The following is a 26,580-nucleotide window of genomic DNA, read 5'->3' as shown; positions in this document are numbered from 1 at the left end:
TTTCACAATTATCAGTCATCGTGTTGATTAATATGCATTAAGAATACGATACTACCATCATTCATATACATTTTTGTGTAATAACCATTGGAGAGTTGAGATTTTTAGGACTTTTAACTTATTTTCCATGTACTTCAAAATATAGCAAGAAAAAAGTTTCAATATAAAAAGGGCACTTTAAATTTAGAAGATTTCCAATGAGTTGACTGGTCTCTGGGGGCATCTACTGGAAATTTAGCAAACTGCAGTCACATCATGCAAATTTGATAACTTTCATTACCCATCTTAATACAGATATTATTTTAATTGATATGCAAATAAGGTGACACTCAAAGAAGATAAATGTAAAGTTATGCATGGTATTCTATCTCATCCATCTGGTAACAGCAAAACATGTAGCTGTCTATGAGATCAGTTAACAAATACTCGACTGTTAAAAATGTAAATAGGGCAGGTGGCATATCACAGATTAACAGTTTTCAAAGCATTCAATTCTCGTGTTTGGAAAAATTGAAAATACATGTTAGAGATAAACATACATACATTTAATGAAGCATTTTTATTAGTCTGAATTAAATGCATATAAAAAGCACTTTTAAAATTATGATGGCTTCTCTAAAACAAATTCATTTTGCATCTCAGTGTATTCACCAATCATAAATAACCTGATAATTACTGCTTATTTTCTATATGACTTAATTTAACTCTTTACATGTTGATATCTCAAAAAGTAGAATTTGTTATACTTGGAACAAAAGAATTATCCTTTATTATAATTAGTCATTGCAATTAGAATTAGTCATTAAAATGAACATTGTTATTAGTTTCTCCATTTTAGGTGAACTTCCTTAAAGAAAAATGAACATATTACAATCATTGCAGCTTATGTATAGTTTTAGCATATATTTCAATAAACAAAATAACTCTAATAATAATATTCCTGCAGTTAGGATTAATTATATAATAGGAATTTAATATCACGCCATTATAACAATTTGATTTTCTTTGTGAAATATATTGATCATATTTACTTTAAGAGAAAATTGAAAAATAATTTTGAAGATATATTTATTGTGTTATACTTATATTGTACCATAATATACTTTATATATTGCTAGAATTTTATGTAAAACTCTCCTAATAAAGATTGAAATATATAACATTTTAGCTTCATTCCAAAGAAGCACCAATAACACATGCATTAGTTTATATTGTTTTGGAAATGTCATTAGAATTACTATCCAAATAAATGTGATCTCACCTTTAATTGTGTAAACTGAAAAAACAAATCAGAACATGAGTGTTAATATAGCAGGCTTTTTGTTCCAGTTTAGATTTAGATTCATTTTAGATAGCTGGATTTATTTGATAACTTAAAAATAAATAAATAAAATCCCCGCCTCTCTTGAGAGGCTATTGAATAGATTTTTTGGGGATTTTCTAAACAATTAGAAGTTTACTAATTTGCATCTTTAGAGGAAACTGTTACATATACAAGTTTTGCTTTATATTTTTGGAAAATACAAATTTTCCTCTATGAATAATCAAAGTTAGAAAGCATAGTCAGACTTTCAACATTTTAAAAGTATATGTTCAAATTAAAAATGCCATTTGGAAAAAACTATTTAATCCAAGTTCAACCTTTAATTCTTTTTTTTACAAATCTAATAATAATAACTAAGAAATAAAATTTACTGCATAGTATTTTGTAAATAGGACTATTGCTAATATAATTCTTTCAACACAAAATAAAATACTAAAAAATTTGATCAGCAAAGAATTCTCCCAATAGCACAATAAGAATTGACTTCAACATGGGTTATTTTATTTTAGGATATATGGAATATTTGTGTAGAATGGAACAAAGATTACTTCTCAGATTCAATTATGTTAGAACTGATATTTAGCGTAAAAGGCAGTAATTTTTTGTGAGAGCAATAAATGTTAATCAGTCAAATAGTATTTTTGCTGGTGATTGTTACCCGATATCAGAGGAAAGGCGTGATTATTTAGCAGACAATATAGACTGCAATCCTTACAATATCTTTAAATAATTCCCTTCATAATATAAAGGCATATTTTATGTGCATACCCTGTTAAAAATGATTTACTTGAGTGACTGCCATTCGAATATTTGAATTGTCACCAATCAAGAATGAATAAACTATTCATCAGTCAATATAAAGTATTACCAAAATATTTACCCATGCTGCTGTCACACACTTTTTTTTACTGAAAGATTTTCTTTACTGAAAAATCTCAAACTTAATCATATTTAAAAAAACTTTTTCTTTAGAAGTTTAGTGAAAAAGCACTAGAAGAAACTCCTTATATGAAGTTAATTACATGTATAATCTTTATAAACGTTCTTATTGCTTGCAAACTCTCCCTAGAAATTCGAAGTTTTTTACAAAAGAATGTCTTAAGCCAAATATTAAACATGGAAAGGTATGAAAGAGTGTCACTGTTTGAGAAGAACTTGCAGTTAAAGTATTTTTCAAGCCAGAAGTACCACACTTGAATTCAAACAGCTTTGGCTAAGCGAGGGAATCATATGAATTCTTGTTCTTTTCTTTCAATCCACACAATAACTTTCTGCTATAGGAAAACATAAACCAATGTATGTTGACTATATTGTTATTTAACCAATTAAATATAAGCTTGAAAATAATCTTAGTTTTTGGATTGAGTTATAATGATAAAAAAAGAAATCTGAATAAGTAATACAGTTCTATTATATATATACTGCATCCTAATATAACAACAATAAACATAGGAAAAAGAGGGGAAAAATAAAAAGTAAGTTTTGTGCTACATGACTGTAAACAACGGGCTACAAACCCATATAACCATGATCATGCTAGCTCATCAACTCCATATTTTTGTCTAAATTAATATTTGCAATTTTTATTAATATAAAACTCCATACAATATAATAGTCACTCTTTTTTTAAACAAAATTCTGTGAATGTTCTCTAAATTTTCTGAAATTCCATTATTTAGAAACTTTTGTCTCAAATATCATCTACATTTTTTCTTTCAGTTCATATATACATCTTGATAAATAAAAGAACTATCAATTTTCCATGTAAATTGAGTAAAATAGCAAACTTTTAATAAAAATGTTAACCTGGAGAATATAAAGACAAAAGTTAGTAAAAACAACAAGTTGCATTAGAAAGAAAATTTCAGCTCACTGTGTTCTTTTTTCACTCAAGTATGTCATACATTTTATCTTTGCAAGAGTTTGACGAGTTTTGCAAGTAAAATTCTGTTTCCTCTACACTTGCTAATAGTCATGAGAATCTGTAGTTTGCACCTTCCCATTAAAAATGTATTGTATTTTTTTGAAATTATTCACCCCGCCTTTTATCCAGATCATGTCTTTGAAAGGAGGAAGTAGATAATAAATGGAATAATTCATGATTTCCCATTAAATATGAAACTTTCTTTTGCAGAGTTTAGAAAATGAAGTTCTACATAATGTACAAAAGTTGATTAGAACTTTTTTAACCTTTTCAAGAAAAAATCTTTCACATTAAACAACTGCATGAGGAGGTTTCTTTGGGAAAAGTAAACCAATCAATTCTTTACACCTATAGCTTTATCATATATATTCCAACGTTGCTCCTTTCAAACACACATTCCTATATAATAGTGAAGTAGTTATTAAAATGATGGCTAGAAAAATACTATACATTGGGCTATAAATGTAACAAGGATCTAAGAAAAATATAATTGATATTTAAATTACAAAGGGAAAACTCACGTAAATTAAAAATGAAAACAAAACATTATTCATGCTCTTTTCAGCAATGGAATGGAAGACACTGTATGGGTAAATAATAAAACCTGCATTTAGATTTCTCTTATTATGACATTTCTCCTAGTGTGGTAATATTTTGCCATGAGAAAAAATATATACCTTTATAAAACTTCTCTTTACAAACTATCCGTTGGTACGCCATTAATTATACTCTTTCGACTTTTTTTTTTTTTGGACAAAATTTAAAAAATTAAACCAAGTGATTTTTAGGTTTATTCCAGCTCTATCATTCTATATTTCTTGGATAAGACATCTGTAGTGGATTTAATTTAAGAGAAATGTCAAGTTCTGACTTTTAGGGCATCAAGTGACCTCATTTCTTTGAGTTTTTAAGTTTCTATTGTAGAATAGTTCATCTTTTCACTAAACATATTTTAATTTTCCCCATATCAAAAAATTAAGAACATATATTTCCCTTTCAAACTTACATGCTTAAAAGATAACTACTGCATTGTAAGCCATGTGAAGAACCCTTTCATATTGTATGCTCTTTAATTACCGTTACAAAGGAGGTGTGTATTGCACATTTGAACGGTGAAGCCAGGATTTCTCACAGGCTATATGTACACAATGATCAAACTTCCAGAACACACATTTTGTTTTACATTTAGTGAAAACTAAACTAACAAAAACAAAAAATAAATGATCATTTTGATACTTTGGTCAGATGACATCTGTTTATAAATATCTTATATTCCTGAATGTTGTATTAATTTTATTGCAGGTAACTCAAACATTTAGGAAATTCCTACTTAAAACTAAGGGCATAGAGTATATCAAATCGAATATGGGCATCAAGAAGAATATTGAAAGAATAAGTATTTGTCAGAAGACAAAATAAAAGAGCCTTGAATTCAGACTTTTAAAAAATAGTACAAAATAGATAGTAGGGATTACAACTTCCTTGAGACAAAGAACATGCCATTTGTTTCTTTTGTATTTTCACATAATAGTGCAAATGCCAATAGAAAGAAAGCTTGTATAACATTATTAATATTAAACAAAATAGAATTCAAGCATAAAAAAATTAAAAGGGCATACAAATATCAGAGATTCATAAATAGATAAACTTACTGAGAAATATAGCAGTTAGGAAACAGTACACCTGATAACATAGCTTCAAAATACGTAAAATTAACAGAATAAGGAGAAATTGATTTTAATGCTTTTCTCCCCCAGAAAATTACAAGTAAAACAGCAGGATAAAAGATTTGAATAATAATTGTCTAGCTTGATTGAAAAACCATCTCAATCTAATTATTAGATTCTGATATAATTTTCTATATACAATACTCTACCAAGTAAATAGAGAATATATATTTATTTTTTAAACATACAAGGAATGTTTATAAAAATTGACAGTGTACTGGCCATTCTAGAAATTTCATAAACTGATATCACATATGGCACATTTACTGAGCACAAGTAAAGATTCACTCCCCAATCCTGCATTCCCCTCACAAAAAAAAGAAATAAATAAAAGGTCCACAAGAAAAAACTACTCACCAGCAAATTTATAAATATATTTCTAATTTGTTCATTGCCGAAAGGGGAAACCACTAGAAATATTCATATATTTAGGATTGAAAGAAAAAAAAAAAACAGTAGCAAATCCTGGGGGAAGAAGTCATCATGCTACTCAAAAGGAAATTTATAATTCAAATGCATTTGTTAGAAAACAAGAACCACTGATAAGAGTGAAGAAGCTGGCTTTCAACTCAGGATGCTAGAAAAAAATCATAACAAAACAAACAATGACATGAGGTCAAATAAAGGACAGGGAAGGAAATATTAAAGGTAAATGCATAAATTTTAAAAATAGAGAACAAAAAGTTGACCCATAAAACAAAAGAACTGGTTATGTGAAAAGGCAAATCTTTGTATAATCAAGAAAAACACAAATAGATAAGTCACCAAAATAGTACCAGGAATGAAGAAGGGAATATAGATGCTGATAATAGGTATTGTAACAGCTAACCTTTATTGCATGCTTATGATGTGCCATGCACTGTTCTCAATACTTTACGTGTATTATCTTATTTAAACCTCACAATACTTTTTATGAGATAGGTGTTATTGTTATCTCCATTTTACAGATGAGGAAACCATGGCACAAAGTTTAATTAACAATTGAAGATCATACACCTGGTAAATGGTGGAGCTGGAATTTTAACCCCAGTAGTCTAATTCTAGAATCTATGTTATTAGCCACCATCATCTTCATACTACCTCCAAGATATGGAGAACGTTTCTATAGATATAGAAGAGATTTAAACATTATTAGAAAATATTATGTTAAAGTTTATCGTAGTAAATATAAAAATCTACATAAAAAATGGGCACTTACTAAAAATATACCAAATTATCAATTATTAAGATTGGCTGGAGAAGACTTAGAAGACTAATTACAATATATGATCGCTCTTCCTCTTGATCCTCCTCCCACCAAAAGAGCAAAACTATTTGGTTTTACAGTGGAGATCTACCAAGCTTTCAATAAATAAGAAATTCCCATCTCATCCAAAATGTTTCAGAGGCACAGAAAAAGATGAAAAATTTTTTAGTTCATTTTACAAAATCCCAAAAGTGTAGCTAAAGAAAAGAAAAATACGGGTCAATTTTATCATAATTTAGATGCAAAATTCCCCCCATACCACCCTACTTAAAACAAGAACTCATAGCAAACTAAAACCATAATGACTAGTAGGGTTTTTCCCAGAATTCCAAGAATGGTTCGAAATTGGAAAATCTAGTAACTTCATGATAATCTCAGTAGATGCTAGAAAATTATTTAGTAAAGTTCAAAACTTATCCATGATTAAGAAAAGTAGAAACTAAAAAATGAATTATTTATTTTGATAATGTGTATCTATAAAACCCTATAGCAAAAGTTTCATGTTTTGTGATACATTAGAATTGTTTAAAGTCAGGAATGTGAAGGGATGTCTGCTGTCACTGCCATTATTTAACACCATTAACTGTTAACTGGAGCTTCTTGTCAAGGCGAGAGTCAATATCTTAATGATATAAGTTCTCTTAAAATAACATATAAATTCAAGGCAATCCCAATAAAACCTCGATAATATTTTCCTGACTCTTGACAAGATAATTCTAAAATTCCACATGAAACAGTTAATGTACAAGAAAAACGTGATTATTTGGAACAAAGAGAGAAATTGTCTGCCAGATATAAAAATATATTTTAGCTATATTAATAAAATGAGTTGTGGCATTGATACAAGAAAAGGCAAATAAATCAGTGAAACAGAATATATATGTACAAGTATATGTAGGCACACATGGAAATTTAGTATTTAATAAAGGTGGCATTTCAATTCAAGGGAAAGTTTACGGGACATTGGTCTATTTGCAAATTTTTTTGGCTGGATTTTTTATATTATTATTTTTATATAATACAGATAGGTAGTATATACTCTATTACCTTTCTACACTTAATAGAACACTTAAATGATACTCGTCTCAATTTCCTGATCATCTCCTTAGCCTTAATATATATAATATGTGCATATTAAACCTTATCACTGAGACCTTTCAGATGCTTAATCACATCATTTGTCAAAGCGACTTTGTAGGCATTTAATTTGGACTTCTGAATTAGGTACTTTGTTTCTTAGATCCCATAGCCTCCTCTTTCATGAATTTTGTTGTATTCCCCTAGACTCTAAATTAACCTTTTTGGGGCAGGAGTGATGGGTCCAGAAAGACTGCATAGGAAGAGGTGTTTCCAGTCCTCTTATTATCTGAAAAGACTTTCATTTTGCTCTCAGTTTTCATTAATAGTTTATCTGGGTATAGAATTCTAAGTTAAAATAATTGTTCTGCATATTTTGAAGACATTCTTCCATTTTCTTCTAGAACCAAGTGTTATTACTGACAACTGTGAAAGTAGTCTGCTATTTATTTCTTGATAACAACCTTTCCCCCAAACCTCAAAAGCTTCTGGTATCTTCTCTTTATATTTAGTGTTCTGAAATTTCATAAAGATGTATCTAAGTGGTGCTTTTTTTTCTTCTTTTTTTTTCTGTCTTTCCTTTCTGATTACTTTAGTAGTCTCTTGCAGCCCAAAGATCTGTGTGTTTTTTCCACTCTAAGATATCTCTATCTCTACCTATATCTATACTATCTATATAGCTATTATCATTCATTCTTTCTATTTTCTTTTCTCTCTTTATTTTGGATAAATATTCACCCCCTGGAATGATATTCTGTATCTCATACCTGTTAAAACAGTTTCTATATCTTTTCAGTTTTAACTTCATGTGTTGAGAGAGATCTTTGTCTTTCTCTTCCATCCCTTCTTTTGAATTTTTTTAAAAGAATTTCAGCAATCTTTATCTTAACTTTGAAGAATTCTTTTTTAAAAAATCCTTTCAAGCATCAGGTACATCTTTGAGGAATGAATGATTTTCTACAAGGTCTGTAAGGAAAGAAATTGGAAATCTTTTAAAGTTCTCCTTTCCCCTGGAGAAACTTTGTTTCAACTCAGATTGAGTGTTCTCATCATCTTTTTTTTTCTTTGTATTGTGATATTTCCTCAAATATCAGAGGATATTTGTCCATGCGTGATGATGAAGTTCTAGATTTCTTAACATAGGTTGCATGCTTGGATTTCTTCTCTTTGCAGGATTCACTCAGAGATGTGTGGGTCAGGAGAGCACAGGCTGGCTAGTCCTTGCATCAGTGCCAAATGAAAAGGCCTTTGTGTGGTGCCCCAGCTTCCCTGACAGGAATCCAGGCCAATTGTTACTTTTCTTTAAGATTTTTTTCCATCACTCTTTATGAGGAATATTATTCTATGATTTTCTTTTTATGTAATGGCTTATTCTGGTGTTGGTATCAGGGTCATTCCAGTCTCGCAGAATGAGTTGAGAAGTGCTTCCTCTTCTATTTTCTTGAAGAGTTTGTGCCTCAAATGTTATTTCTTCCCCAAATGTTAGGTAGAATTCACCACTGAAGACATATGAACCTGGAATTTCCTTTGCGGAAAGTTTCAAAACTATGAATTCAATGCCTTAAATGGATATAAACTAATTGTATCATCTATTTCTGCTTAAGTGAACTTTGGCAGTGTCTTTCAAGAAATTGAGCCATTTCATGTAAGTTGTTGAATTTATCAGCATAAAGCTCATTACCTAATAAGCATTTTAATATTTGAATAATTTGTAGTGGTTTCATTTCTGAAATTGGAAAGTTGTGTCTTCTCTTTTTTCTCTGATCAGTCTGACTAGAGGTTAAACAATTTTATTGATCTTTTCAAATAACCAGTTTTTAGTTTTGTTCATTTTCTCTCTGTTTTTCTGTTTTCTGCTCTCATCTTACCATTCCTTTTTCTCTGCTTTCAGCTTAATTTACTTTTTTTCCCTAGTGTTTTAAAATGAAAAATCAGGGCACTAATTTTAGACATTTCTATTTTTCTAATATAAGCATTTTAATGCTATTAACTTCCCTTTAGGCACTGCTTTAGCTGCTTCTCACAAATTTTGATATGCCATATTTTCTTTTCCATTCAGTTCAAAATATTTTCCAATTTGCCTTGTGATTTTTGCTTTGATCCATGGTTTATTTAGAAGTATGTTGTCTAGTTTCCACACTTGTGGGGGGTTTTCCAGAGATCTTCGTGCTAGTATTTCTAATGTAATTCAATTGTTGTAAGAGAAAATATTTTTTAAGATTTAAATCCTTTTAAGTATATTGAAATTTGCTTTATTGCTGAGAATGTCATCTCCTTTGATAAAAAATGTTCTCTGTGCACTTGAAAATAATGTGTGTTCTGCTGTTGTTTGGTGGAATGTTCTGTAAATGTCAATTACTTACCTGTGGTATTGTTCAAGCCTTTGATTTTTTACCGATTTTTCTATTAATTATTGAGAGAGCAGTGTTAGAATCTTCAACTATAGTCCAACTGTAATTGTGGACTTGTTTGTTTCTCTTCTTCTTTCCACCAGTTTTTGTTTTATGTATCTTGAAGTTCTGTCATTAGGAACACAAACATTTAGGATTACGTCTTCTTGATGAACCAACTCCTTTTATCACTATGAAATGTCACTTTTTATCCCTGGTAATATTCCAAAATATTCTAAAAATGTATTTCTGAAAATCCTGGAATCTCTCATTTTTCTTCCTTTCTTTCTTATCATGGTAAGAATTTGCTATCTTTTGTACTTCTGTGTGGTCGTTTTAAACATAGGAAGGAAAGTGCTTAGCCATCCATCTTCATCTTGATCTTGAAGTGGAAAAGCCCTAAACTAAACTTTTAAGACAATGTGTTTTTTTTGTTTAGCAATGTATTTCTTTGGCTACTTTGGTTGTAGGATAAGAGATTGTTTCAGACAAGCTTAAGGGGATTTTATAGAAATCTGAATTGGGAATATAGAACGACCAGCTCTTCATGAGGTGAACCCAGAAGGAGGTTTTAGATCCGCAGTAGCACTGGGAATTCATCAGGAGTCTGGAAATCTGATCTCTGATGCCTGTCTGATCCATTTTCTTTCTTGCCTATTCCTTCCTTCTTCTCTATGAATCATTTTTCTATCTCATTGCTTCTGCTTCTTTATAACATTAAATTGCCTTGGTCAAATTACTTAACCTCCCTATGCCTTGGTCTCTGTGAGTAATAACTCTTCACAGGGTTATTGTGAGGATCACTTAATACAGAGACCAGTGCACAGTATTCATATAATATATCTTACCCGTTACTATCTTGTCTGAAATAGAATGTAGCTAAGAGATGCAATATTACCCGTTACTATCTTGTCTGAAATAGAATGTAGCTAAGAGATGCAATATTTATGACAAGCTGTCCAGAATAGCCATTGTATTGTTCATTAGGTGTGCAAAGTCCTACTATGTTGCTCCATTTTCTTATATGAGGTCATGATAACTTTGTTTTGGAATTTACTATCAGGAAAAAGCTGTCCATCTTGAAGAACTGATGTGTTTCCTTTCATCAGGTCATGAGAATTCTATAGTCCATCACATCTTCCTTTTGTCCCAGAAGTTCAGAGTGAAACTTAATGTTCCCTCAGGAGAACTATATTAACTCTAGAGGGGAGTATATTTACATACTTCTGTATTTGCCTTTCATTTTCTATTTATAATCTGACAGCTGTGTAATATAAAATGTTAATTTTAAGTTTCTTCAATCCTTTCTAGAAAGAAAGTGAGCAAGAAACAAAGTTATTTTATGTAGGTCGGAAGAGTCTTAAAGGAGAATGAAACACAATCCCTGTTTTCAAAGAACTCTAAGTCTAGAGAAGAGCCCTTTCCTTATGGCAATTCACAGTAAGACATTTTTCATTGGAATTCAATACATGTACATAGATATTTCATATATGCATATATATGAAACAAAAGTGTAAAAGCACTAATATTCAAAATGTTCTAATCTCTTTAAATATTAATTCATTTAATCCTTGTAACCATTCCATGAGCCAGGCCCTACTATCATTATCCCTATTTTTTCCAGATGACGAAACTGAGGCACAGAAAGGTTAACTCGGCCAAAATCAATCAGTTACTTTGTCAGTAAGTGTGAAGCTAGAATTTGAGTCTAGGGGGTTTGGTTTTAGAAGCCATGCTCCATTTCACTACACCTGGCAGCCTCCCAATATTTAGCCTACATTGTACATTACTCTTTTCTATTCTATTTTATTACATTCTTTCATTTTTTAAATGCTAGTCATGACCCTCAAACTGCTGGGTCATAACCACTACCCACCAATGGGTCACAATCTATAGTCTGTTAAACATGATTCAAGAAGGAAAAAGACTTTACGTGTACATGATTATCAAGAGCGAATAAGAGAGTTCAAGCAGGCGCTCTGAACTCTACCACGTGAGTGAGGATGGATCAAAGGAGGCCTCACAGAGCAAGACACAGCTAAGCTGAGGCTGGAACATAAAAGTATACCAAGTGCCCAAGGCAGGAGGAGGAAGGGCATTTCAGGCAGAGCACATGTACAAGGCTACAAAGCGGGGAAAGATCGCCATTCATTGATTCCCCCCAACACCTGTGAGCCAAGTACTGTGTGAGTACTGAGGATGCACATGTGAGCAAAGCAGCCATGGCTCCAGCCCTCCTGAAGCTTATAGTCTAGTAGAGGAAAAATGACAAAGCAATGCTGTAAGTGCCATGGGAGGAGTTCTGGACATTACAGGTATTACAGTAGCAAGGCTACCTAATACAGTTGAACCATTTAAGGATGAGTGAGAATGAAATGAAATGGTAAGGGGAAAAAGCATTCTAGGCCAAGGGAAGGGTAATACACTAAAGTTGAGAGATAAGAGAGAACATTGTTTAATGAAGACCTGGGTAAATGCAGAGACAGAATGGTGTAATGGTTAAAGGATGGGTTTTGGAACCAGATTGCCTAGGTCCAAATTCCTGCTCTTCTACTTAGCACCTGTGTGACCTTGGATAATTTACTTAATATCTCTGCGCTTCAATTTCCGTAGCTGCAAATGGAACCAACATAGATTTTTCTAGGATTAAATGACTGAAAACATATGAGGCACTTAAAGCAGTATCTGAAACATAGTACGTGCTTAACAAATATTAGTTATTATTATTATTTGAGCAAAGGATAAATTTCAAAGTGGGATTAGAAGAAATCACATAGTCTGGAGTGTGACTGGCTTTAGTTAAAAAATATTGATAGGGCCTACTATGTGTTGGCTACTGTTATAAGTACTGGAGACTAAGGAGCGAACAATACATTCCCAAGCTGCTCAGGTTAGTTCAGAAGGAGTCCTCTTTGATTACTGCCTTACTCACTCCCCGCATTCATTCCATCAGTAAGCTCTGATCTCCCTATCACCAAAATATATTCTAAATAAGACCTTTTCTTATCATTTCCTTTACATCTACCCTGGTCAATGTACCATCTTCTCTCTCTTTGGCTGTTGCCCAGGCAAATATCCACAAAACATCCTAAGTGACCCTTTTAAAATGAAGTTCTATCAAATCATTTCCCTGCTTAAAATGTTCCAATGATTTCCCAATAGACTTAGAATAAAATTTAAGCTCTTCAAAATTATTCTGACCAAATAACTTCTGATCCCTTAGGAATAATGTGAATGCAATGAAAAAAAATTTTTTAAGAGGAAAAGAAGTTTGGAAAGATTCTTTCTCACTGATTATCTAGGAGTTTTAGAAGACACTATAGTAATTAATTAATTATGTTATGAGGGACAATCAATTATATTAGGGCACATTTATCCTGAAGGTTACAACATATTATTGACTAGAGAAAAAGTAGCTTAATAGCTCTAAGAAGAGTACTGTTCTAATTTTGAAAACAAACAAAAACATGTAAATTAATACATAATTAATTCAGTTTAATTGATTTAAGAACTGAGGTGACCACATTAGTGAACTTCCAAACAACCAAAATCTTTAAATGCAAAAACATAGAATGAAGCAAAAACTAATAAATAAAAAACATATTAAGTTTTTCTAAAATATATTTCTCATTTTCCTGCCATATGAAACAGAGTAAGGTGAACAAAACAATACTTTGATACTAAATTTCAATTATTAGTTTATGGTATATGCATTCAATGGAATATTATTCAGCCTTAAAAAGGAAGGAAATTCTTGCATATGCCACAACATGGATGAACTTTGAGGACATTCTGCTAAACGAAATACCAGTCACAAAAGGCAGTGACAAATGAAAGCCAGTCACAAAAAGATAAACACTGTAGGATTCCACTTGTATGAGTTACACAGAGTAGACAAAATCATAGAGACAGAAAGTATAATGGTGGTTCCTAGGCACTGGGTGCAGGAGGTAAAAGGAGAGGTATTATTTATCGGGTATAGCGTTTCAGTTTTGCAAAATGAAAAGAGTTCTGGAGATGGATGGTAGTGATGGCTGCACAACTGCGTGAATGTACGTAATGACAAGTACTTAATGTACTTAATGTACGCTTAAAAATGGTTAAGATGGCAAATATTATGTTATGCAAATTTTTCCACAATAAAAAATTTTTAAAAAGAGAATGATAATGCTGTACTCTTTAATTTAGAGGTAGGAATCACCTAATTTTGCATACTATAAAAGACTCCGATTTGGTAATATCTGAGGAAGCCCCGGGAAAGCAAAAGAGTATTTGTGAGCCCATAACCTGATTTTGTTCTAAGTACTGAGAAGATGACACTGTTTATTATAACATCTCAAGTTTCCAATGTAGAAAATAGAATAAGGTATGGGTATGAAGCAAGGGGATGACTTTCGTATAATTGCAGCAATATCAACATTGATGATAATTTTTTAATCATAACGGAGAATGGAAAATGGTGTAATTAGTTTTGAATCTTTGCACGCATGCTTTCTTAAAACAGAGAGAACACGGTACCAAAGACAAAACTCAACCTAATGAAACCATCTCGCCCCATGAATTATGGGTGATGTGGCTGAGTTCATCCCACTGACTGTCAGTTCCGACTGATTCAACTACTGTGGTACCTGGGTGCTTATCTCCTCTCATCACTTTGCTCCTTGTTACTGAAAAAGCAACTTCCCAAGTGATTTCCAAATAGAGGAGTGCCATTGTGCACCTCGAGGTTTATGAGCTATTATAGGAAGAGCTACATTCTCTGGCTGTATTCCATATATTTCTAAGACTATAGCTTTATACTTAAAGCAACCTTATCATAGTAATGACAAGTTTAAGCAATTTATAAAAAGATTTTAAAAACTGCTTGGAATATCTCAGCAGGCTACGTAAATTGTATTGCTTGGCACAGCATAAATAAATTTCTGCAAAGTTACTATGTGCTGAAATTTTAAAAAATTGTCCTTTCAGTTGGCATTACTAAGTTTGAAATGTATCTCTTATTAAAAACTCTGTTTTCTGAACATGATGAAAATGATATCCAGTGCAAAGTAAAACAGGTAAGTATACATTTTTAAAGAAAAATGATAAATTAATATCACTACCTAAATCAATACTCAAAGTTAATGCAAAATATTTAGGTTATTTATATTATTAATAAATGTTTTAAAAAGCCAAAGAAAAATGATCAATGACAGTTAAAGATAATAGGTAAAGTGAGTGTTGTCTACGTGTGGTTCACGTAGAGAATCTCATTTAACTTCCATCAGAATTTCCTCTTATTATCTTCTCAAATAGTTGTGGAAATCAAAGATTAGAGAAGTCGGCTAACCTGCATAAGATTACATACACAGGTATCAAGTACTAAAGCCATATTTTCAACAGAGGAAGAAACCAGCTCCCATAATAGCCAGAGTTGCAATGCCATAATTCTCATGCTTTTCCCTGACAAAGATCCTTTTTTAAAGTCTATTAGAGCTGCTAAGTTCAAATAGTTTACATGAAAACAATATTTTAAAGCAAACTTTTGAAGGACATAAAGACATACATGCCTAAGAAATTGGCATTTTTGTGTTCTGTTGACATTTGAAATCTTTGTTCCCTTTTTATCCCTCAATTTGCTTTGCTGAAAATCTGAGATCCTTTTTGCACCTAGTGAACAATCGTTTTTAAGTTCCTTCCAACTGCACTTTTTAGATTCCCAAATTTGAAACTTTATTGATATCAATATTTTTTTATTATGGTCAAAAAGCCTTTTTTCCCCCTAGTTTCACATCCTAGAGTTCTGCTGTGGAAGATAATACTAGAATTTAAATAAATAAGTAAATAAAGAAATAAAAATAAAAAGGAATGGCACCCCTCCTCTGTTCTCATCTGTATTCTGTGCTATTGCTTTTTTTTCCTTTTTTTAACATATATTTAGGGGAAAGAAAGGAATAATTGTCTCTCTGCTTCAGAGAACCCAAATCCTGTCTCTTTATCTTGAATCAAGAAGAAGATCTTAAAATCCAATTTACTACCTAGAAGGAAAGGGGCAGACTCTTTCCTTCTCTTCCCTGCCTGTTCCTGTTAGTCACGTAACCATTTATTTGGCAATTGCCTTCTTCAGAAAGAAGAATTTGCAAAATTCTGTACAGAATTTTAATTTGCAAAATTCTATACAGAGTTTACTACTTTACAAAACAGTAAAATGTTTTGAAGAGAAAAATAATGATTTCACAAAATTATTTGAAAGTAAACAAAATGAGTGACGCAGAGGAAGAGCACATGTGAAGGGGCCTAAACACCCATAAGGTTCCCGTGAAATATTAAATCCCAAATAAACATTTTCATCTTGTTGCCTGGTCATTGTGCAAATCCAGGTGCTAAATTTATAACAAGTGTATGTGTAGTTCGTAAAAGCACTTTTGGAAGGCAATTTTGAAACAAACGCAAGATGAAAACCTAAGACTGGCAAAACGCTAATTTACTTTGAGTAAATATAATACAATTTGAAATAAAGCAGGAGAGCAACGCTTTAAAAGATATGAAAATAAATGATTCTTTGTTTCTTCATAACCCAAACTTCTTGAATACGGTAACTGATGGTTCTAATGGCCACTGTGCTGACAAAGTGATGCTCAGTAAACATCAACTGATGATGCTGAAAGATATTCTGAAAGAAAGCAGTATCTTACAGAGGAGCTCAGTTTTGAACTAAATCTATTCTTCCACATAATAGAACTTGATATCCGAAGCAGAAAATAATATTGAGCAGATGAACATTCTCTGTCCCTTGACGATTTTGTTTATTTGTATCCTCATATACATAGCTAAAGCTGCAAAAACTGCCCCCCAGAAATTTTTATTTGAATCTATAAATGACACTTTTATTACTTAGCTACTCAAAGCAATTATGATATGATAATAAGTGACACTTAAAGTCCTTTTTAAGACCAATAATGCATTCTGATAATATAATACAGAATAAAAACATCCAAAGCACAGAAACACATGACCTTCCTTAGTTGTTAAAGATTAGTTAACTACTATCAAGGAACTATTTGAAGACTTATCTAAGAAAGTCAAATTATCAATGTACAAAAAATGTACCTATTAGGCACAATGATAATCTAGTCACTTAAAATGTAAGGAAGCATACTGAAATTCCTTCTGTAAATGTAGATGGTAAAAAACCCAGAAGCTCTTGCCTTTGAACTATTTTACCCATTCTAAGTAAAATAAACTCTCATCAATTGGATTTGGCTATTCCAGTAAAACTACTTTAGCTTAACCTGCTCATTTATTCTTTTAAATTTTATACTCCTACTTATGTGCATAAAATACTTTTGAGGAGTTAAACTTCCTCAATTCAAGGGTCAAGCCAGCTACATACAACATTTAACTAAAAGTGTTGTAACCAAAGAATATTCATAGCAGTATACCTATTTCTTGGTTAATCTTACATTTATTCTTTCACTCATTCATTCATTTAACATCTAGTTGTTGAGCTCCAACCACGAGCCAGACCCTGTTTAGGCTCTGGGGAAACAGCGGCATACCTACAGACACATTCCTGTTGCCGTGGACCATCCATTCTGCTAGGGATGAAGACAGTTGACATGCAAACTCCTAATGAAAGATGGGAGCCAGGTTACAGCAGAAATAGACCCAGATGATTTGACTGAGAGTGAGTGTGGGTGGGGTGAGAGCTACTAGATGATGAGGTCAGGGAACAGCAGAGTGAGGAGGTTACATTCAAGGTAACACCTGCATGACAAGAAGGAGTGTCAGCAATAAAGGCCACACTGAGAGGAATGAGTGGTGGGGAGAACAGGTGGTTACCATAGGGGAAGCGGGGCGGGGGAGGGCAAAAGGGGTAATTAGGCTCACATGTGAGGGGATGGACTATAATTAGTTTTTGGGTGGTGAACATAATGTGATCTACACAGAATTCAAAATATATTACAATTTACATCTGAAAGCTATATATTGTTATAATTCAATGTTACTGCAATTAAAAAAATATTAAAAAAACATTAAAAAAAAAGAAGATAAAGTCAGAGAAGTCAGCAAAGTGCAAACCACACACAGCTTTAGGCCATGATAAAGAGTTTAGAGTTTATCATAAGAGCAATGGGAAGCTCTTGGAGGGTTTTAAGTAGGGGAGTGTCACGATCTAATTTTTTCAAAAGATCACTCTGGTGGCTGAATTTTGGTGGAGTAGAGGGAATATTAGAAAAATAGTTAGAAGACTATTCTAGCAGTCTTGGTAAGAGATGACAGTGGCTGTGCAAGGAAGAGAAGTTGATGAACACAGGATATATTTTGAAGTTATATCTGATAGGAAATACTGATAGAGTAGATAGGAGAGGGGTGGTGAAATTCAAGTCTGCCTTGTTGCCATCTACTGAATTGGGGGAAGATTGTGGGAGGAATATTTTTGGGGGTGGGAGTGAGGGGCAGTAGAGGTAAAGCAAATACGTCAAGGAGGCAGCTGGATATAAAAAATTTGGAGCTCAATGGAGAGGTTGGGGCTGATTTACAAGTTTGATAGCTGTAAGGTTATTACTAATGTTTAAAGCTATAAGACTGGATCCAGATAGAGAGTGTAGCTGGAGTAGAGAGCCTAAGACCCAGCCTTAGGACAACCTACCACTGAGAGTTTGAAAAGAGAAAGCCAGCCAGCAAAGGAGACTGAGGTAGCACAGTCAAAGAGTTTGGAGGAAAACAATAGAACATGGCATCCTGGAAATCACAAGTACAGAATGTTCAAAGAGAGAATGCTCAACTCTATCAAATGCTGAAAAGACATCAAGCAAGACAAGGACAGAAACATGACCATTAGACGTGGTAAAGATGGAGGACATTGGTTACCTAAACAGATTTCAATGAGTCCTGGGGCTGAAAGTCTATTTAGAATCAACTGAGGAAAGAATGGGATGTGGAAATACTGAGAGTGCTTCTGAATGCAGTGAAGAGTACAGAAAAATGGGGTAGAACTTGGAAGGGAATACGAAGTCAAGGGAAATACTAGAGTAGATATGAATGCTAGTGAGGTTGATCCAACGGAAAGGGAGAAATTGATGACGTAGAGGGAAAACATGTTTAACAGCAAGAGGAAGACTTGGAACAAGTAAGAGGGGTGGTATCCAGAACACAAGTAGGGGTATCATCCTTAGACAAAAACAGGTACTTTCCACTCATTGCAATAGGAGGAAAGTCATAGAGTGTGAGTTTACGTACAAGTAGGTTGGTGTATTTTGGGGTAGATGATGAATTGTTATTGTGGGACTAGAAAAAGAGCACATGCATATTATGGGTATCAAAGCTAATGTACATCAGTTGTATAACAACTATAAATAAGTATATCTATTACCCTCCTAGAGAAGAATAAGGGAGGATAGAGAGGGATTTGAGGGTATATCTTACATATTGCTTTTGTCTGATTGAAAATTTGATTCACCAGTTTGTTCCCATTACATCCTTGTACACTGAGGATCTGTGGCATACCAATTTGTGCATTTTATGTCATCAGAAAGAGAATCAAATTCAAAATTTGTCTTCCTTGGCTAGTTTCATCCTTCCACCTTAGTCTTCTCTGATTTCCTCTAGACCTCTAGGCTGCACCTCACAGGACAATCAACAGTCATTCATTCCATATTTGTTTCTTGCTCTTAGATCTTACTGTCTCAAATAGAGACAAAGATGGGGCCAGGTATTTTATGACAAAATATAATTTTCTCTCCCACTGTGAAAAATCTAGCATTAGATATAAAGTAAGGACTTAACAAATGCTTGTTGACCAATTTATCTTTTTAGAGTTGAATGGCTAATAAAACGTTTTATGCAGCAATTCCTTGGCTAACAGAATATGCATAATTCCTCATGGCACCTGCTGGGTATTGCTGGGGGATGCTGAAATCATTCATCAATTTTCTCCTTTACATGCTATTCAATTAGTTTTTGGGGGGCAAGGTCTAGAATGTATATCAATCAAAAGCAGATTTGTGAGATAAGTACAAGCTATCTTCCCACTAAGGTTTGCATCCACTATCTCAGGGAAAGAGCTTTAGTTGAAAAAAATATTCAAATGAAAGAAGCTTTAAGAAGAACACAATAGCAAGGCTTGAGAATTATCCAGCGCTACTTGTTTTCTGTAGCATAACATGGATTTGAAATCCATTTGGTAATACCCTTAGTGAAAAAGATAACATTATTAAGAGAACACTTATTGGCATAGCTTATTTTGCATTGTCTTAAATCAAAGTTTTCTTCACTCCAGACTGAAAGCTTAGAAGATTTTAAGTATACAGATTTTTGAGCTTGTAAAATTATGTGAGACATTAGTTAAATTCCAAATTTAATAATTCTTAAGCCAATTACAGATATTTGATGTCATTATATTTAAATCAGAATGCAAATATTGCTCATACATATTTTTCTTTTAAGAAGTAATTGTATCATCAGACAATATTGACCTTTAATTTTATCCAAGAGGTCACCATGGAAAGTTAATGAATTAACAACCAGAACAGCATTTAACCAAAGACCCCAGATACTACACGCAGCAGTCAATAAAGCTCCAAGGAAGACAGTTACTGTAAAATTTTGTCACTCTATAAAATAAAGTAGCTACTGACAGAAGGAACTATTCCATTTTTCCATGTCGTATGGAAACTGACAAAGATAATATCTGATAAAATGAAATATACCAAGAGACTTAGAATTTTAGACTATATGAAAACCTATACCAAAAATATCAGGAATACTCTTTCACTGGTATACCATAGCACTAAACAAAACTAATAGAATGTCTTAAAAGCATTTGCTGTATAAAATATTTTAATTGAATCATTTAATGAATTCCATAAGATGCATGTGCATTTATAAGATTTTCGCTTTTCAATGCTTACATCTAAAGTTCTAACAGAGTCACTAAGCGTGTAGGTAGGAAATATTAAGCCTGTTTAGCTATTATTCTAGGTTTCCATTCATTTCTTACTAACCTTCATGGACTTTTATACTGTTTTTACGCTTACCATCAATTAGGTTATAACTAGTGGAAAATGGCAAAGTTTACATTGTTCATTTAAAAAATAAATCCAGACAATTAGAATTATTTTAAAATTAACCAATAAACTATGATCTGTTCAATCTTTTTGTGGGTTCTTGGTGGGGCGGCGGGAGAAGATACATTATTAAAGGATTTTTTTTTAAATCACAAGAAAAAATGAAATATGCATCTTTCTCTTAAAGCTTTTTTCTCCCCCATGGAGGCAACATACCTTAAAATGGAGGTTATTAAGCAATTAATGGCACAGGTTTAACTAAAATATTGCAAATGTGATAATATAATATCTTGGTAAATATGAGAATTTTGAAAGCCATAAAATTAAAGACTTTGATATGTGTAAGATCAATAGATATGACTTATCACTATTTAATATGAGCTTTAATTTTTAAATGCCATGTTCCAATGAAAAAGTGTACTGCACAGGAAAATTGAAATTTCAATAAAGAATTAAGACAAAAGAAACAAACTTTATATTAAAGTATCTTTAAGAGGTTATACTTACGCAGCAACCTCCTCTTTTGACAATCCTTTGAAATTCTCTTCCAGATAATGATCTATGTCATTTTTTTCTTTGATCAATTGAGACCTAAATGAAATGGAAAGAAATAATAAAACACTGCCTTATCAAGTTGAAAAGCTACCAAATATATAAAATGCCACCAGGAGAACAGCAATATTCAGGAATAATACCATATATAATAAATGTTCTACAATAGCTATAGAGTTAGGTTGTTGATTGATAATTTCAAATTTTGAATTTTCTTGAATGGAAAAAGACAGGGAAGAAGATTAAACCCAATGTGTAAACAAATAAAAGACAAACACGTTAACATAATCTGCATCCTTAAATAAGTGGAGTTTTCTCCTCAAAGCTTTTAAGATCTTCCATGTTACTCACATTGTTTCACAGAATAATTTGCCAACTATAGAAGTGATATTCTCTTGGCACAGAATCCTGAACTAAGAATATGTATTTGATACATATGTGTAAAATTTATCTGTTCTAAACACCAGCAAATTTTGCTCTGAAATGCTGTGTGAGTGGGGTTTTTTTTGTCACACATAAAATTCAAATTGTTATTAAAAGTTCAAGGTGCAAAGTGATTTTAAGAGGACTTTACTGAGAAATATGTTACATGTTTAGTGCATTCATTCTTCACACCCCTTGCAGCTTTAAAAATAAGCTTACTATTAACATCTTACAACCATAGGAGTATGGGACTAAGCAAATATCTGATTTTACTCAGAAGCTAATGGAGAAGGTTGATACAAAACTTTGCTTTAAATGGGTACAATAAAAATATTTTTCTTCAACAAAATGAGTGCAAGAATAATATTCTTTAAAATACCTCTTATTTTAGGGATGCGAGATTGGGCTATGTTTCTGCTCATGTTGAAAAGAAAATGTAGTCTCAATCATTAAAAAAGACAGAAAGAATAAACTTTTTCAGACTTTGTTAATATTTCACATTATTTAAAAGTAAAATGGAAAATAATATATATATATACTGGTAATATAATGTTATGTCAGTTATAGCCCAATAAGTAAATATGTGTATTATATACTGAAATTATGCATCACTGAAGAATTTCTGATTTTCAAAAATTTTTAAAAGAAAATTTGATTTGCTATTATAAAAGAATTTTTATGTTAGTATAGCCGAATGTATTTATTTTGGTCCAGGGGCTTTGGTTTTTCCCAGAAATACTGAAAATGAGGTATGATCCTTCTCAGAACAAAGTAGTCTCATAATGCTTTGATCATTATGCCTTGCAGGAATTGAAAGGAATGCACATAAGAAAAATAATCAAACCTACATATGTAAATTATTTATATTGATAAATAATATGTGCATTACTAGAAACCAATACAGCTATAAATGGCAATGTCTAAATAACACAATCTCAGTTAATATTCATAATCATGACAAAACACATTGCGTTCTCTGTCCTGGCATTTCTCGGCTATAACTCCAGGAGCTCGGCAGCCGTTCACGGGCAACAGCAGTTTGATGATGCGCTTTCAGGCTCCAGGATCATTTTAAGAGCTAAATCGTGCCTGCCAGCCTACCCTGTTAGTTAGACTGTGTCCTCTTTCCCCCAAAACAGAAATCAGCACTCACAGCCTTGTGGATTATAAGCCATACACTTTTCACTCCTAAAGCATCTGCTTTCTATTCTCCACACACATTTTAAAAATGAAATATATCTCCGAAGTTTTATAGGAACCATGATATAATTGGAATAGGAAATAAAATGATCATATGAGCACTAGCTTGCTAATTAAATATATTCTGAATATTTGAATGAAGTTCATCAATCCTTTTGAAACAGTAAATTTGAATATTTTGAATATAACAAATACTTTTGTCTTTAAACAATTTTGTTTTTGAAATATGATATTGACTTTTCTTACTGCAAGAAATTCATTCCGTAGGAGAAGAAATAAAAACCAGGGCCACGTACCTTGGAGCTGTTGTGGGGGAGCAAGGCAGCTTCTGTCTAGCTAAGGATGTAAGCTTTGGGCGTGTCATGGGCAGTGGGGGCAGGGTGGTCATTCTGAACTATAAAAAGAAAACGAAATGGTATTTTAAAGGATAAATCTTCCAAAGAATCCTTTAAGACATTATTAGAGATCCAGTCTGTCATCTGAGCTGAGAATGCCTCTGTGAACAGAACTATAGCTCTTTATTCAGGAATGATACTCAGTGAGTGGATTCTGCAGGTTGCTTCTCTCATTATTTTCTTCCACAATCTGCCTTTTGGCCAATTTATGACTTACCTTCATCTCCATTATGAAGTACACAAGGAGAAAATCTGATAAATGAGTTGAAGATTCAGTCAGGAGCTTTGGTATGAGTTTTGTTAAGTAACATGGTTGCAATTAAAGGGTGAAGATTTTTAGGACAGCTGTGGATTTCAGATTTTCCTGCTTTGCTTTCCTGTTACAGTCAATAACTGAAAATTGCTCATACTTTGCTATTTTCTAAAAACTTTATCACTCACAAATAAAGGCTTTCCCTTAGAAGTGATAGATGCTAAGAATGACTCTCAGCAAGGAGAGAGCTATCCTGAGGGACACACAGCTACAAGAGTGTAACAAATCACTTCAAAATATAGTGGGTTAAAAAAGATTGTTTAAAACAAAAATCATTTTATTTTCTTTCACACTTTTTGCCGGTCAGCAATTAGGACAGGGCACTGTGGGAATGGCTTTTCTCTACTCCACAATGACTGGGGCCTCTGCTGGGAAGACTCAGAAGGTTAGGGGTAGCTCAATGGTAGGAAGCAGGAATCATCTGTCTTCACTCATATATCTGGTGGTTGATGCTAACTATTAGCTGGGACCTCAACTGGGTATGTCTGCCAGAATACATACATATGGCCTCCTCATATGGCTTGCGCTTTTTCACAGCATGGCAGCTGTAGACTTCTGATATGGCAGCTCCGGGCTCCAAAGGCAAGTATCCCAAAGAAAAGCCAAGTGGAAGCTGTATCTCCTTTTAAGGCCTGTCCTTGGAAGTCACATAGCATCACTTCCACTGTAATGAGCCCTCCTAGGTTCAAGACTAGTGAACACAGACCCACCTATTGATGAGAGAGCATCAAAGTCACATTGAAAGAAAAGAACATGAGATGGGAGATAGTGTTGCAGCCATCTTTGGGAATTGCAATATGCCACAGTGGAGAAGGTAAGTGAGCAAGAATAAAGGTGGGTCTATAAAATCAAGTTATATAAACCTTACCCTGAAGAGGAAGAAATGTGGAAATATGTCTGTGGATTTAGAATAGAAAAATTGTCACATGTTGCAAGGGTTTTCAGATGCAAAATAACCCATGCTTCTACTGTTAAAGAGAGAAGCATCCAAAAGCCCAGTGATTCCCCACCACTATTTCCACCAGTTTTGACCTCTATCTACACTTAGCTCCACTAAGCAACTGGAAGGCTTGTTTTCAGTTTTGAATCACTTGTCTTGCATTCACTACCTGTGTCTCCTAGAGTAAATGACTATCAATCTAGGCCTTGAATATATTCCACAGATATTTATCGAGCTTCTATTTGGTGTCAGGTACTATTGTAGGTGCTGAAGATAACAGCAGTGAACAAAAATCTCTGACCTCAGGAATTCACATTATAGGGGGTGGATGTAGGGGAAAAACAGATGATACATAAATAAAGTACATAAAACACCAGATAAGATCTATAGCAAAAAATAAAGCAATGAACTAGAAAGTACCCAAATGCTCACCAGTAGCCAAGGGATAAATAAGAGCAGAAGGAGAGGAAGTCAAAGAAGTTAAGAAGAAATTTGGTGTTCTGATGGTATAGGGTCTTGAAGGCTACTATAAAAATCGTGAGTTTTACTCTGATTGAGGTAAGAATCCATTGGAGGATTTTGAGCAGAGGAGGGACGTGATCTGACTTCCACCTTGAAAGGATCCCTCTGGCTTCTCTTTTGAATTTAGACTGTACAGGGAAGAAGGGCAGAGAGCAGAGAGACCAGCTGGGAGCTTGCTGTGAGTTCTGGGTGAAAGAGGATGGTGGTTTAGGAGGCAGAAGTGGAGGTGGGGAGACATGGTCTCACCTGAGGTAGAGCCTCCTGTAGGTGGCTGAGATACAATATTTCTCTACTGCCGCAAAGCCATGGTAGGGGGTGGCGGGAGGAGGAGAGCAATAAGACTTGAGGGAAAATCTTTTGAAATTCAGTGTAGAAATAGATAGTCTTGTGTTTTGAAAAAAAAATTATTACCCTAGCCTGAAAATAATTTTTCACATAATTAATGCCAAAAATTCTAATGCAGATCAGTGTCTTGTTTCAGATATAATAGAATCCTAATATTACCCAGATTATCAGGGCATGATATGATCCATGAAACATAATGTCCACTTATTTTTATACAGTTATAGCTTTAAAGTACACAGTCTAAACAGCAAATGTTAGTCCTCTCCTCTAGAACAAACATGAGAAACATATTGTATTATACTTCATAACTTCATAATCTAGTGACTTCTTCTGTAACTTCAAAAAATCTATTTTTCTGATCAGATGTTATATTCACTAGTTATTGGGATAACCAGAACTGACTAAATGGCAACATTATGCAGAACATGTAGTGAGAAGTCATGATGAACATAGGGTTAGACCTCATGTACGGGTTTGAAGAGACACCAAAACTCCCCAGACCCAATTCCCATGAGCCTATTTCAGAGAAGCTGTGAAGAGGCTATGTTCCAGAGTCCTCTGATGCTACAGAGCAAATCTGGGCCATCTCAGTTCTTAACCCTGATCTGTTTACCCCTAGCAGATTTCGAAAGGGAGAGAAGAAAGCAATGACTGTATTTGCTTCAGCTGGGACATTCCATCCTCTATGAATTAAGACTCTGTTCTGAGAGCCCCGTTTGCTTACCAAGAGCATTGAGGCAGGGGTGGTCTCTGCATTCTTGCAGGGGCCTTTGAAGGGTTCACCCTGGAGCTTCAAAATGAGGAAAAGCTACTGGTAATTTTACCAAATACTAGGAAGACCCAGCTACTTGTAGACGGACAGAGGGACCAGGCCCCAGAAGCTCTGATCCAGCCAATATATCCCATCAAGATAGGCATAAGCCCTCTCAAAAGTTGGGCTTCCAGTACATGATATAAAATTCATCCTTTTTGATGTTTACTTGGGTTAGATGATTTCTGCTAGAAAATATAAGCATTGAATGAAATCAAACGCAATGTTATACATGGAGAGGAACATGTCTTCTTTGTCACACAGATCAACTGTGATTTTTCTTTTTCTTTTTTTTTTTTTTCAAAATCTGAGTTAACGTTTCCTACCATTAAAGTTTCAGCTG

The 26,580-nt window shown here is 33.3% G+C and overlaps 1 protein-coding gene across 4 annotated transcripts in view; it reads right to left on the bottom strand.

Annotated features, from left to right (window-relative positions):
- TTC29 (tetratricopeptide repeat domain 29) overlaps window positions 1–26,580 on the bottom strand; it is a 258,998-nt gene that overhangs the window by 179,716 nt on the left and 52,702 nt on the right. For all 4 annotated transcript variants that reach the window (XM_070611649.1, XM_070611648.1, XM_070611651.1 and 1 more), the window contains 2 exons: window positions 23,208–23,305; window positions 21,244–21,327 (listed from right to left, as the gene is read on the bottom strand). In XM_070611649.1, the coding sequence (XP_070467750.1) occupies window positions 21,244–21,327; window positions 23,208–23,299 (176 nt within the window). In that variant the 5' untranslated portion in view covers window positions 23,300–23,305. The remainder of the gene's footprint in view (window positions 1–21,243; window positions 21,328–23,207; window positions 23,306–26,580) is intronic.

Source organism: Equus przewalskii, chromosome 2, assembly GCF_037783145.1.
Source record: "Equus przewalskii isolate Varuska chromosome 2, EquPr2, whole genome shotgun sequence".
Taxonomy (NCBI): Eukaryota; Metazoa; Chordata; class Mammalia; order Perissodactyla; family Equidae; genus Equus; species Equus przewalskii.
Note: the sequence above shows the minus strand (reverse complement) of the source record. Positions and strands in the feature narration are given on the sequence as shown.